General features: G+C 65.2%; 1 protein-coding gene across 5 annotated transcripts; it reads right to left on the bottom strand.

Moving 5' to 3' along the window:
• Positions 1-4,383: 4,383 nt before the first annotated feature.
• Positions 4,384-13,722, bottom strand: LOC135312711 (uncharacterized). 5 transcript variants are annotated; one of them, XM_064448355.1, is made up of 5 exons: positions 10,975-11,112; positions 10,754-10,882; positions 8,306-8,535; positions 7,002-8,092; positions 4,384-4,421 (listed from the first exon to the last, which is right to left on the bottom strand). In XM_064448355.1, exons 1-4 carry the CDS (start codon positions 10,978-10,980, stop codon positions 7,021-7,023), a joined length of 1,437 nt encoding a protein of 478 aa, XP_064304425.1. In that variant the 5' UTR covers positions 10,981-11,112; the 3' UTR covers positions 4,384-4,421; positions 7,002-7,020. The 5 variants fall into 5 exon arrangements, with proteins under 5 accessions (XP_064304425.1, XP_064304423.1, XP_064304424.1 ...); XM_064448353.1 differs by lacking the exons at positions 10,754-10,882; positions 10,975-11,112 and adding exons at positions 8,839-9,021; positions 9,161-9,965; XM_064448354.1 differs by lacking the exons at positions 4,384-4,421; positions 7,002-8,092; positions 10,754-10,882; positions 10,975-11,112 and adding exons at positions 11,120-12,210; positions 12,424-12,653; positions 12,957-13,139; positions 13,275-13,722 and having other exon boundaries at positions 8,459-8,535.

Genomic DNA, 13,722 nt, shown 5'->3' on the forward strand with positions numbered 1-13,722 from the left:
TGCATTGCTTGTCCTGGGTGGCCTTTTGCATTCCTCCTCTGTGGGTCCTATTTGTGGCTCCACAGAATCCCAGACTGGTGGGGGCTGGAAGGGCCCTCTGGAGCTCATCCCGTCCCACCCCCTGCTGGAGCAGGCACCCCCAGAGCAGGGGCACAGGGCCGCGTCCAGGCGGGGGGTGAACGTCTCCAGGGAAGGGACCCCACAGCCTCTCTGGGCAGCCTGTGCCCCTGCTCTGGCACCCGCACAGGGAAGGGGTTTGGCCTCATGTTCAGGTGGAGCTTCCCGTGTTCCAGCTTGTGCCCGTGGCCCCTTGGCCTGGCGTTGGGCACCGCTGAAAAGAGCCCGGCCCCATCCCCCTGACACCCACCCTTCAGATATTTATAGGCACTGATGAGATCCCCCCTCAGCCTTCTCTTCTCCAGGCTGAACAGACCCAGGTCTCTCAGCCTTTCCTCACGAGGGAGATGCTCCAGCCCCTGATCCCCTTGGCAGCTCTGCCCTGGCCTTGCTCCAGCAGTTCCCTGCCCTTCTTGCACTGGGGGGCCCAGAACTGGCCGCAGCCCTGCAGCTGTGGCCTCACTGGGGCAGAGCAGAGGGGGAGGAGAACCTCCCTTGCCCTGCTGCCCACAATCCTTTCCATGCCCCCCAGGGCACCGCTGGCCCCCTTGGCCCCAAGGGCCCGGTGCTGGCTCAGGTCACCTTGCTGCCCCCCAGCACCCCCAGGGCCTCTCAGCAGAGCTGCTCTCCAGCAGGTCCCCCCCAGCCTGTGCTGGTGCAGGGGGTTGTTGCTCCCCAGGGGCAGGGCCTTTCACTTGCTTTTGTTGAATTTCATCAGGTTGCCCTTCAGCCCCAGAGAAATGGGGGCTGGAGGATGGTGCCGATCCCAAGGCTGTGCATCCCTCCTCAGGGCTGATAGAGATGCCCACCTGGCTACTGCAGGGGGCACCCAAGCTGGGGGGCTCAGAGCCCTTTGCCCACCAGGGCCATGGTGCATGACCTACTGTGGGAGCCAAGCCCCAGGCCCCAAGGGAGGTGAGAGAGAACTGGGGCTGCATTGCTGGACCCTGTGAGCGCTGCTGAAAGGCTCTTTGGAGGGATATTCAGAATCAAGGGTGAAGCAGGGACCGGGGATGGAATAGCTGTGGAAATGCCAGCACCCCAGGATGTCATAGAGCGGCCCCAGGGCCAGTCTCCCCAGTCAGAACTGTCCCTGCTATACTCATGGCTCTGGTGGTCACTGCCCCCAGTGCAGGTCCCATCCCGCAGCGGGGGACACCCGGCATCGTGCCCCTGCAGCCGCCACGGCCCTGCAGAGAGCCCGGGGGCTGCGCAAGGGGCAGGCCCTGCCCTTCCCTCCCCATGGCTCTGGCAGAGGCAGGGAAGTGTCCACCAGCTCAAAGCCTTCCGAAGGCTACCGACCCACAGCTGGAGGTGGCTGGACATCCCCGGGGGCTCACAGGGAGCCGGGTTCTCTGGCACAGCTGGAGTCTGCCTTGCGCGGTGTGGGGGGAGGGCTCTTTTCTCAGCTCCCTGCAATATAGAGCTGGGGAAGAGCCACCTTCCTCAGCCTCAAGCGTGCAAGGCCCTCACTGAAGAACTGGGGAGACCTCGAGGAGGGTGTTTGAGGATACCACTCTTTTAATCAGTCAATAAAAACGGGCTTTCACTTCCAGGTCTCGGCCGAGGTCTCGTGTTGGGGGGGAGCGCGCCTGTCGCTGGCTGCTTTTCAGGGCGAGCGAGCCCTTTCCTCCTTCCCTGCCTCTGCCCCGCTGCTCCCCAGTCGCAGCCTCTTCTCCCGCTGCCCCTCCCCAGTTCCCCTGCCCTGAGCGGCGGCCTGGTCCGCCAGGTGCCCGGGCACCGAAGGGGGCCTGGCTCTGCCGTCCCCTCTGGGCGGGAAGGCAGCGGGCAGGCAGCGACGTCCCGGGGACGGCAGGGACCGAGAGGGGCTGCTGCTGGGCAGGGAAGCCCCGCTCGCTTCCCTGCATCGTCTGCCAGCGGGAGTGGGGGGCTGCGCAGCGCGTCATCTCTTCTCGCCCAGCCTAGGAGGGAGGAAGGGGGTGAGGATGGATGCCTGGGCTCCATTTTGTCCCTGAGCAGGAACCCCCAGGGCGGGGAGGTCCTGCAGAGGCCCAGGCTGTGGCACAGAGGGGCTCTGGGGTCCCAAAGCATCCCTGAGCGAAGGGGCTTTGGGGAGTGTGAGCAGTGGGCAGCAGGCGTCTCCTGAGCATCCCTTGCATCGCCCCTTGCCCTCCTCAAGCCCCGCAGGATACACACCTCCCTTGGCCCCTTCCCCGCAGCGGGGCCCTGAGCCTCTCTCCGTCTCTGTGCCGGATCCTGCCTCTCCGCGTGCTCCCGTCCAAGCAGTGTCGTGTGCGCACGGGAAGCACCGGCTTAACCGGTCACATCTTCCCCCCTGGCAGGACCGCCACAGGTCCCGAGTGCCGATCCCCAGGAGAGCCCAGGAGGGCCCCCTTGCTGGTGGAGGGAAACGGGGGTGCCTCTCCTAACTGCCATGACCAACCTCCAAAGAGCCGACACCTTCTGGCCCCACGTGGAAGGGGAGCCGAGCAGGTTGATGGTCAGTGCAGTGCACACAGAAACCCTCTGGCTCCCTGCTGGCACATCTCCGCGGGGCCAAAGGGACCACACCCTGCGGGGAGGCAACAATTTGGTGTCAGTCCTACTCCAGTATAACAGCCCCATCCAAACCAACACTCATCGAGAGGCCATCACATCACTCACCATCATCCCAGCACTCCCAGACCACACTATCTCATCCTACAGAAACCCCTCATGAACTACACGGCTTCGATGGCTGCACCAGTCAGCTGTCCCCGTCATCCTCCCACACTGTGCCGGATCCTGCCCACGCTCCTCCCAGTCCCACCTTTTCCTACCGCTGCTCCTTACACCTCCACCTCCATGGTGTGCAAGAGCGCGTCCCCCTGAAACTGGAGGTCGAACAGCACCGTCCGCTCCCCTTCTGTGGTGCCGTTGTCAGCCGAGCTCCCCGCTGCCCACAAGCAGCCCTGCTCGTCCTCGAGGCTCCTCCGCACGCTGCTCTTCAGCCTGTACCAGGCCTGCCGGATGCGCTGCAGGCTGACCCCCTGCCCCAGGCCCCTGTGCTCCACGCAGGGCAGGGGCTCCATCGCAACTCTCCGCAGCCGGTCCAGGGCCGCAGGGGAGAGGGGCTGTGCCCATGAGGGCAGGGGCCGCATGGGGGCCGGGCTGGGGAGAGGCTGCCCCTGCCCAGCCGGCTGCAGCTCGGCAGTGCTGGCATCACCGCAGTCGGTGCCCGGCTGCCTTGAAGGAGGAGCCCTTGCCTTCTGCGGGGCCAGTCTCATGTCTTCATGTGGTGTTGCCTGGGCCCTGAAGGTGGGGAGCGATGGCTGGGAGCTCCCGCTGTCCCCGGGGCTCCTGGGCAGAGGCACGTTGCAGACCTCGCAGCACCTCTCGGGGGCGATTTCGGGGATGCGCTGGGTTCTGTCCCACATGTAGAGCAGGTCCCCAGCCATGGTGAGCTCGAAGCCCAGCCCCATTTCCAGCTGTTCGGTCTCCTCATACCGCAGGATGTGCGCGGTGTGGAGGATGATGGCCAGCACGGGCAGGTCCTCCTCTGCCGCGGGCTCTCTGTAGTGCGGGCAGCTGCCCACGAGGCATCGACGGCACTGCAGGCAGACAAGGTATTCTTCCCTCACATCGCCGTACAGGACTGCCGCGGTGCTGTGCTGAGCTTTCTTCAGCTTCCATAACATGTTGAGGCAGATCCTGTTGATATCCAGGGACTGTATCAGGCATCTGGCGAGCTCGTCCCTGTTGGTGATGGAGGGCGGGCTCCTGAGGAGCGCTGAGGTGGTGTCAGCAGTGACATTTGCACGCTGACCCACGCCTGCTGTGTGCCCGGGGAGCTTCCCCGCAGGGGCCCCTTTGCTGCCGCTGCTGCTTTCCTCCCGTTCTCCTCCATGGGGCTTTGCCCAGCTGTGGGGGGAAATAGGGGCTGGAGTGTGGGGGCTGCTGTGGGAGAGGAGAGACCAGCACCCTCTCTCTGCCTTCTCGTACCCACTGGGCGATCTCCCAGCTGCCCGCAGCCTCCCCAGGGCAACAGGGCAGCTGCACGGGGCAGAGGGACCCACGTGTGGTCAGGGGGCTCCCGCAGGGGGCTGCCCCCCTGCAGGGAAGGGCTCTCCTTACCCTGACTTCAGGCTCTTGGTGGACCCCTCCACGCCTTCCCAAGGAACGGAGGCTCCTGAGGGAGGAGGCAGAGGTGGAAAGAGCATGGGCGGCCATGACGGGGGCTCCACAAACAATGGAATCTCTCGGCTGGGAGCCGCTGCGGAGCCCAGAGCAGCTCTGGGATGGGGCTGCTCACTTCTCAGCTCCTTACTCCTGCTTCTGTGGCAGCTTGTCCCCACAGAGGTCCCCTGCCCCCAGAAAGCAAGGCCCGGGTTAGTGCGGGGTGTCTGCCCTCAGCGGGGAGGGCCCCTGCCCAGGAAAGAAGGACCGTGGGCAGGGGATCTGGAGGTACAGGGACCGGAGGGTCCCTGGCCCCAGGGCTGGTGCCTGAGCGGAGCTGGCTGGGCGGCTGCAGAGCAGGGCCCTGGCTGGGCTGGGCAATGGCCACTGTTGCCTGCTCCCTCCCAAAACGGGGATGGGGCCCTCCCGAGGAGCCCGGGGATGGGCCCTGCCCAGGGAGCGTTTGGGGCAATGCCAAGAGGGATGCTGACCTTGGCCTTGCTCTTGATGCAGAAGTTCAGAAAGATGATCAGACCCAGGACGGAGAAAAAGCTGAGGGTGCAGGGCAGCACGAGCGTGCAGAGTCCCCAAAGGCTCAGGCTGGAGACGTAGAGCAGCAGCGTCAGCTTCCATCTTGCCATGTTGCTCAGGGAGCGCCAGCATCTCCAGAGCTTCTGCATGACGAGGGGATGTGCAAAGTGGTCAACGGACTCTATGAGTCTGTGATTCTGACTGGGGAGGCTGAGAAACCCACCCAGTGAGATATCTGAGGGGAGGAGAGGTTGGGGTGACACCAAAGCACCCTGCTCCCACCTTCCTCTCTGCCTTTCCTCCCATCTCTGATGTGCTTTTCCCATGCTTGCCCATCTGCTCGCTGGCTCGCGTGTAGTCGAAAGGACAGCCGAGCCCCCCTGAAGGCTGCTTAAATAAGGCCCACGTTTGTGATGCAATGGTGACATCACACTGACACACAATGGCCGCCACAGCGGCGCAGGGCTGAGCTGGCGCGGGAGATTGTGGAGCCACCTGCCCCAGAGGGCCCCTGTGCCCGGGTTTGCGGGGCAGCGCAGCCCAGGACAGAGCCCAGGGGCTGCGGGGGAGCGGGCAGGGAAGGTCCCTCTGGGCCACCCACCTCCAGCCCCAGCCCAGGATGGGCCACTGGGATGGCTCCGTGGTCCTGGTGGCACCAGGGCTGCTCTGGCCCCCCGTGGGGCCTGGCACGGGGCAGGCCCTGCCCTTCCCTCCCCATGGCTCCGGCAGAGGCGGGGAAGTGTCCACCAGCTCAAAGCCTTCCGAAGGCTACCGACCCACAGCTGGAGGTGGCTGGACATCCCCGGGGGCTCACAGGGAGCCGGGTTCTCTGGCACAGCTGGAGTCTGCCTTGCGCGGTGTGGGGGGAGGGCTCTTTTCTCAGCTCCCTGCAATATAGAGCTGGGGAAGAGCCACCTTCCTCAGCCTCAAGCGTGCAAGGCCCTCACTGAAGAACTGGGGAGACCTCGAGGGTGTTTGAGGATACCACTCTTTTAATCAGTCAATAAAAACAGGCTTTCACTTCCAGGTCTCGGCCGAGGTCTCGTGTTGGGGGGGAGCGGGCCTGTCGCTGGCTGCTTTTCAGGGCGAGCCCTTTCCTCCTTCCCTGCCTCTGCCCCGCTGCTCCCCAGTCGCAGCCTCTTCTCCCGCTGCCCCTCCCCAGTTCCCCTGCCCTGAGCGGCGGCCTGGTCCGCCAGGTGCCCGGGCACCGAAGGGGGCCTGGCTCTGCCGTCCCCTCTGGGCGGGAAGGCAGCGGGCAGGCAGCGACGTCCCGGGGACGGCAGGGACCGAGAGGGGCTGCTGCTGGGCAGGGAAGCCCCGCTCGCTTCCCTGCATCGTCTGCCAGCGGGAGTGGGGGGCTGCGCAGTGCGTCATCTCTTCTCGCCCAGCCTAGGAGGGAGGAAGGGGGTGAGGATGGATGCCTGGGCTCCATTTTGTCCCTGAGCAGGAACCCCCAGGGCGGGGAGGTCCTGCAGAGGCCCAGGCTGTGGCACAGAGGGGCTCTGGGGTCCCAAAGCATCCCTGAGCGAAGGGGCTTTGGGGAGTGTGAGCAGTGGGCAGCAGGCGTCTCCTGAGCATCCCTTGCATCGCCCCTTGCCCTCCTCAAGCCCCGCAGGATACACACCTCCCTTGGCCCCTTCCCCGCAGCGGGGCCCTGAGCCTCTCTCCGTCTCTGTGCCGGATCCTGCCTCTCCGCGTGCTCCCCTCCAAGCAGTGTCGTGTGCGCACGGGAAGCACCGGCTTAACCGGTCACATCTTCCCCCCTGGCAGGACCGCCACAGGTCCCGAGTGCCGATCCCCAGGAGAGCCCAGGAGGGCCCCCTTGCTGGTGGAGGGAAATGGGGGTGCCTCTCCTAACTGCCATGACCAACCTCCAAAGAGCCGACACCTTCTGGCCCCACGTGGAAGGGGAGCCGAGCAGGTTGATGGTCAGTGCAGTGCACACAGAAACCCTCTGGCTCCCTGCTGGCACATCTCCGCAGGGCCAAAGGGACCACACCCTGCGGGGAGGCAACAATTTGGTGTCAGTCCTACTCCAGTATAACAGCCCCATCCAAACCAACACTCATCGAGAGGCCATCACATCACTCACCATCATCCCAGCACTCCCAGACCACACTATCTCATCCTACAGAAACCCCTCATGAACTACACGGCTTCGATGGCTGCACCAGTCAGCTGTCCCCGTCGTCCTCCCACACTGTGCCGGATCCTGCCCACGCTCCTCCCAGTCCCACCTTTTCCTACCGCTGCTCCTTACACCTCCACCTCCATGGTGTGCAAGAGCGCGTCCCCCTGAAACTGGAGGTCGAACAGCACCGTCCGCTCCCCTTCTGTGGTGCCGTTGTCAGCCGAGCTCCCCGCTGCCCACAAGCAGCCCTGCTCGTCCTCGAGGCTCCTCCGCACGCTGCTCTTCAGCCTGTACCAGGCCTGCCGGATGCGCTGCAGGCTGACCCCCTGCCCCAGGCCCCTGTGCTCCACGCAGGGCAGGGGCTCCATCGCAACTCTCCGCAGCCGGTCCAGGGCCGCAGGGGAGAGGGGCTGTGCCCATGAGGGCAGGGGCCGCATGGGGGCCGGGCTGGGGAGAGGCTGCCCCTGCCCAGCCGGCTGCAGCTCGGCGGTGCTGGCATCACCGCAGTCGGTGCCCGGCTGCCTTGAAGGAGGAGCCCTTGCCTTCTGCGGGGCCAGTCTCATGTCTTCATGTGGTGTTGCCTGGGCCCTGAAGGTGGGGAGCGATGGCTGGGAGCTCCCGCTGTCCCCGGGGCTCCTGGGCAGAGGCACGTTGCAGACCTCGCAGCACCTCTCGGGGGCGATTTCGGGGATGCGCTGGGTTCTGTCCCACATGTAGAGCAGGTCCCCAGCCATGGTGAGCTCGAAGCCCAGCCCCATTTCCAGCTGTTCGGTCTCCTCATACCGCAGGATGTGCGCGGTGTGGAGGATGATGGCCAGCACGGGCAGGTCCTCCTCTGCCGCGGGCTCTCTGTAGTGCGGGCAGCTGCCCACGAGGCATCGACGGCACTGCAGGCAGACAAGGTATTCTTCCCTCACGTCGCCGTACAGGACTGCCGCGGTGCTGTGCTGAGCTTTCTTCAGCTTCCATAACATGTTGAGGCAGATCCTGTTGATATCCAGGGACTGTATCAGGCATCTGGCGAGCTCGTCCCTGTTGGTGATGGAGGGCGGGCTCCTGAGGAGCGCTGAGGTGGTGTCAGCAGTGACATTTGCACGCTGACCCACGCCTGCTGTGTGCCCGGGGAGCTTCCCCGCAGGGGCCCCTTTGCTGCCGCTGCTGCTTTCCTCCCGTTCTCCTCCATGGGGCTTCGCCCAGCTGTGGGGGGAAATAGGGGCTGGAGTGTGGGGGCTGCTGTGGGAGAGGAGAGACCAGCACCCTCTCTCTGCCTTCTCGTACCCACTGGGTGATCTCCCAGCTGCCCGCAGCCTCCCCAGGGCAACAGGGCAGCTGCACGGGGCAGAGGGACCCACGTGTGGTCAGGGGGCTCCCGCAGGGGGCTGCCCCCCTGCAGGGAAGGGCTCTCCTTACCCTGACTTCAGGCTCTTGGTGGACCCCTCCACGCCTTCCCAAGGAACGGAGGCTCCTGAGGGAGGAGGCAGAGGTGGAAAGAGCATGGGCGGCCATGACGGGGGCTCCACAAACAATGGAATCTCTCGGCTGGGAGCCGCTGCGGAGCCCAGAGCAGCTCTGGGATGGGGCTGCTCACTTCTCAGCTCCTTCCTCCTGCTTCTGCGGCAGCTTGTCCCCACAGAGGTCCCCTGCCCCCAGAAAGCAAGGCCCGGGTTAGTGCGGGGTGTCTGCCCTCAGCGGGGAGGGCCCCTGCCCAGGAAAGAAGGACCGTGGGCAGGAGATCTGGAGGTACAGGGACCGGAGGGTCCCTGGCCCCAGGGCTGGTGCCCGAGCGGAGCTGGCTGGGCGGCTGCAGAGCAGGGCCCTGGCTGGGCTGGGCAATGGCCACTGTTGCCTGCTCCCTCCCAAAACAGGGATGGGGCCCTCCCGAGGAGCCCGGGGATGGGCCCTGCCCAGGGAGCGTTTGGGGCAATGCCAAGAGGGATGCTGACCTTGGCCTTGCTCTTGATGCAGAAGTTCAGAAAGATGATCAGACCCAGGACGGAGAAAAAGCTGAGGGTGCAGGGCAGCACGAGCGTGCAGAGTCCCCAAAGGCTCAGGCTGGAGACGTAGAGCAGCAGCGTCAGCTTCCATCTTGCCATGTTGCTCAGGGAGCGCCAGCATCTCCAGAGCTTCTGCATGACGAGGGGATGTGCAAAGTGGTCAACGGACTCTATGAGTCTGTGATTCTGACTGGGGAGGCTGAGAAACCAACCCAGTGAGATATCTGAGGGGAGGAGAGGTTGGGGTGACACCAAAGCACCCTGCTCCCACCTTCCTCTCTGCCTTTCCTCCCATCTCTGATGTGCTTTTCCCATGCTTGCCCATCTGCTCGCTGGCTCGCGTGTAGTCGAAAGGACAGCCGAGCCCCCCTGAAGGCTGCTTAAATAAGGCCCACGTTTGTGATGCAATGGTGACATCACACTGACACACAATGGCCGCCACAGCGGCGCAGGGCTGAGCTGGCGCGGGAGATTGTGGAGCCACCTGCCCCAGAGGGCCCCTGTGCCCGGGTTTGCGGGGCAGCGCAGCCCAGGACAGAGCCCAGGGGCTGCGGGGGAGCGGGCAGGGAAGGTCCCTCTGGGCCACCCACCTCCAGCCCCAGCCCAGGATGGGCCACTGGGATGGCTCCGTGGTCCTGGTGGCACCAGGGCTGCTCTGGCCCCCCGTGGGGCCTGGCACGGGGCAGGCCCTGCCCTTCCCTCCCCATGGCTCCGGCAGAGGCGGGGAAGTGTCCACCAGCTCAAAGCCTTCCGAAGGCTACCGACCCACAGCTGGAGGTGGCTGGACATCCCCGGGGGCTCACAGGGAGCCGGGTTCTCTGGCACAGCTGGAGTCTGCCTTGCGCGGTGTGGGGGGAGGGCTCTTTTCTCAGCTCCCTGCAATATAGAGCTGGGGAAGAGCCACCTTCCTCAGCCTCAAGCGTGCAAGGCCCTCACTGAAGAACTGGGGAGACCTCGAGGGTGTTTGAGGATACCACTCTTTTAATCAGTCAATAAAAACGGGCTTTCACTTCCAGGTCTCGGCCGAGGTCTCGTGTTGGGGGGGAGCGCGCCTGTCGCTGGCTGCTTTTCAGGGCGAGCGAGCCCTTTCCTCCTTCCCTGCCTCTGCCCCGCTGCTCCCCAGTCGCAGCCTCTTCTCCCGCTGCCCCTCCCCAGTTCCCCTGCCCTGAGCGGCGGCCTGGTCCGCCAGGTGCCCGGGCACCGAAGGGGGCCTGGCTCTGCCGTCCCCTCTGGGCGGGAAGGCAGCGGGCAGGCAGCGACGTCCCGGGGACGGCAGGGACCGAGAGGGGCTGCTGCTGGGCAGGGAAGCCCCGCTCGCTTCCCTGCATCGTCTGCCAGCGGGAGTGGGGGGCTGCGCAGTGCGTCATCTCTTCTCGCCCAGCCTAGGAGGGAGGAAGGGGGTGAGGATGGATGCCTGGGCTCCATTTTGTCCCTGAGCAGGAACCCCCAGGGCGGGGAGGTCCTGCAGAGGCCCAGGCTGTGGCACAGAGGGGCTCTGGGGTCCCAAAGCATCCCTGAGCGAAGGGGCTTTGGGGAGTGTGAGCAGTGGGCAGCAGGCGTCTCCTGAGCATCCCTTGCATCGCCCCTTGCCCTCCTCAAGCCCCGCAGGATACACACCTCCCTTGGCCCCTTCCCCGCAGCGGGGCCCTGAGCCTCTCTCCGTCTCTGTGCCGGATCCTGCCTCTCCGCGTGCTCCCCTCCAAGCAGTGTCGTGTGCGCACGGGAAGCACCGGCTTAACCGGTCACATCTTCCCCCCTGGCAGGACCGCCACAGGTCCCGAGTGCCGATCCCCAGGAGAGCCCAGGAGGGTCCCCTTGCTGGTGGAGGGAAATGGGGGTGCCTCTCCTAACTGCCATGACCAACCTCCAAAGAGCCGACACCTTCTGGCCCCACGTGGAAGGGGAGCCGAGCAGGTTGATGGTCAGTGCAGTGCACACAGAAACCCTCTGGCTCCCTGCTGGCACATCTCCGCGGGGCCAAAGGGACCACACCCTGCGGGGAGGCAACAATTTGGTGTCAGTCCTACTCCAGTATAACAGCCCCATCCAAACCAACACTCATCGAGAGGCCATCACATCACTCACCGTCATCCCAGCACTCCCAGACCACACTATCTCATCCTACAGAAACCCCTCATGAACTACACGGCTTCGATGGCTGCACCAGTCAGCTGTCCCTGTCGTCCTCCCACACTGTGCCGGATCCTGCCCACGCTCCTCCCAGTCCCACCTTTTCCTACCGCTGCTCCTTACACCTCCACCTCCATGGTGTGCAAGAGCGCGTCCCCCTGAAACTGGAGGTCGAACAGCACCGTCCGCTCCCCTTCTGTGGTGCCGTTGTCAGCCGAGCTCCCCGCTGCCCACAAGCAGCCCTGCTCGTCCTCGATGCTCCTCCGCACGCTGCTCTTCAGCCTGTACCAGGCCTGCCGGATGCGCTGCAGGCTGACCCCCTGCCCCAGGCCCCTGTGCTCCACGCAGGGCAGGGGCTCCATCGCAACTCTCCGCAGCCGGTCCAGGGCCGCAGGGGAGAGGGGCTGTGCCCATGAGGGCAGGGGCCGCATGGGGGCCGGGCTGGGGAGAGGCTGCCCCTGCCCAGCCGGCTGCAGCTCGGCAGTGCTGGCATCACCGCAGTCGGTGCCCGGCTGCCTTGAAGGAGGAGCCCTTGCCTTCTGCGGGGCCAGTCTCATGTCTTCATGTGGTGTTGCCTGGGCCCTGAAGGTGGGGAGCGATGGCTGGGAGCTCCCGCTGTCCCCGGGGCTCCTGGGCAGAGGCACGTTGCAGACCTCGCAGCACCTCTCGGGGGCGATTTCGGGGATGCGCTGGGTTCTGTCCCACATGTAGAGCAGGTCCCCAGCCATGGTGAGCTCGAAGCCCAGCCCCATTTCCAGCTGTTTGGTCTCCTCATACCGCAGGATGTGCGCGGTGTGGAGGATGATGGCCAGCACGGGCAGGTCCTCCTCTGCCGCGGGCTCTCTGTAGTGCGGGCAGCTGCCCACGAGGCATCGACGGCACTGCAGGCAGACAAGGTATTCTTCCCTCACGTCGCCGTACAGGACTGCCGCGGTGCTGTGCTGAGCTTTCTTCAGCTTCCAGAACATGTTGAGGCAGATCCTGTTGATATCCAGGGACTGTATCAGGCATCTGGCGAGCTCGTCCCTGTTGGTGATGGAGGGCGGGCTCCTGAGGAGCGCTGAGGTGGTGTCAGCAGTGACATTTGCACGCTGACCCACGCCTGCTGTGTGCCCGGGGAGCTTCCCCGCAGGGGCCCCTTTGCTGCCGCTGCTGCTTTCCTCCCGTTCTCCTCCATGGGGCTTCGCCCAGCTGTGGGGGGAAATAGGGGCTGGAGTGTGGGGGCTGCTGTGGGAGAGGAGAGACCAGCACCCTCTCTCTGCCTTCTCGTACCCACTGGGTGATCTCCCAGCTGCCCGCAGCCTCCCCAGGGCAACAGGGCAGCTGCACGGGGCAGAGGGACCCACGTGTGGTCAGGGGGCTCCCGCAGGGGGCTGCCCCCCTGCAGGGAAGGGCTCTCCTTACCCTGACTTCAGGCTCTTGGTGGACCCCTCCACGCCTTCCCAAGGAACGGAGGCTCCTGAGGGAGGAGGCAGAGGTGGAAAGAGCATGGGCGGCCATGACGGGGGCTCCACAAACAATGGAATCTCTCGGCTGGGAGCCGCTGCGGAGCCCAGAGCAGCTCTGGGATGGGGCTGCTCACTTCTCAGCTCCTTCCTCCTGCTTCTGCGGCAGCTTGTCCCCACAGAGGTCCCCTGCCCCCAGAAAGCAAGGCCCGGGTTAGTGCGGGGTGTCTGCCCTCAGCGGGGAGGGCCCCTGCCCAGGAAAGAAGGACCGTGGGCAGGAGATCTGGAGGTACAGGGACCGGAGGGTCCCTGGCCCCAGGGCTGGTGCCCGAGCAGAGCTGGCTGGGCGGCTGCAGAGCAGGGCCCTGGCTGGGCTGGGCAATGGCCACTGTTGCCTGCTCCCTCCCAAAACGGGGATGGGGCCCTCCCGAGGAGCCCGGGGATGGGCCCTGCCCAGGGAGCGTTTGGGGCAATGCCAAGAGGGATGCTGACCTTGGCCTTGCTCTTGATGCAGAAGTTCAGAAAGATGATCAGACCCAGGACGGAGAAAAAGCTGAGGGTGCAGGGCAGCACGAGCGTGCAGAGTCCCCAAAGGCTCAGGCTGGAGACGTAGAGCAGCAGCGTCAGCTTCCATCTTGCCATGTTGCTCAGGGAGCGCCAGCATCTCCAGAGCTTCTGCATGACGAGGGGATGTGCAAAGTGGTCAACGGACTCTATGAGTCTGTGATTCTGACTGGGGAGGCTGAGAAACCCAGTGAGATATCTGAGGGGAGGAGAGGTTGGGGTGACACCAAAGCACCCTGCTCCCACCTTCCTCTCTGCCTTTCCTCCCATCTCTGATGTGCTTTTCCCATGCTTGCCCATCTGCTCGCTGGCTCGCGTGTAGTCGAAAGGACAGCCGAGCCCCCCTGAAGGCTGCTTAAATAAGGCCCACGTTTGTGATGCAATGGTGACATCACACTGACACACAATGGCCGCCACAGCGGCGCAGGGCTGAGCTGGCGCGGGAGATTGTGGAGCCACCTGCCCCAGAGGGCCCCTGTGCCCGGGTTTGCGGGGCAGCGCAGCCCAGGACAGAGCCCAGGGGCTGCGGGGGAGCGGGCAGGGAAGGTCCCTCTGGGCCACCCACCTCCAGCCCCAGCCCAGGATGGGCCACTGGGATGGCTCCGTGGTCCTGGTGGCACCAGGGCTGCTCTGGCCCCCCGTGGGGCCTGGCACGGGGCAGGCCCTGCCCTTCCCTCCCCATGGCTCCGGCAGA

The sequence above is a fragment of the Phalacrocorax carbo genome, chromosome 3, assembly GCF_963921805.1.
Source record: "Phalacrocorax carbo chromosome 3, bPhaCar2.1, whole genome shotgun sequence".
NCBI lineage: Eukaryota > Metazoa > Chordata > Aves > Suliformes > Phalacrocoracidae > Phalacrocorax > Phalacrocorax carbo.

Bases quoted from the DNA above. Each gene is read 5' to 3' on its own strand.
- LOC135312711 (XM_064448351.1), bottom strand. From the start codon at position 13,328: ATGGGCAAGCATGGGAAAAGCACATCAGAGATGGGAGGAAAGGCAGAG. The intron at 12,654-12,956 runs GTCAGCATCCCT...TTCTGGGGGCAG, and splicing joins GCATCAAGAGCAAGGCCAAG to GGGACCTCTGTGGGGACAAG. The intron at 12,211-12,423 runs GTAAGGAGAGCC...TTCCCCCCACAG, and splicing joins ACCAAGAGCCTGAAGTCAGG to CTGGGCGAAGCCCCATGGAG.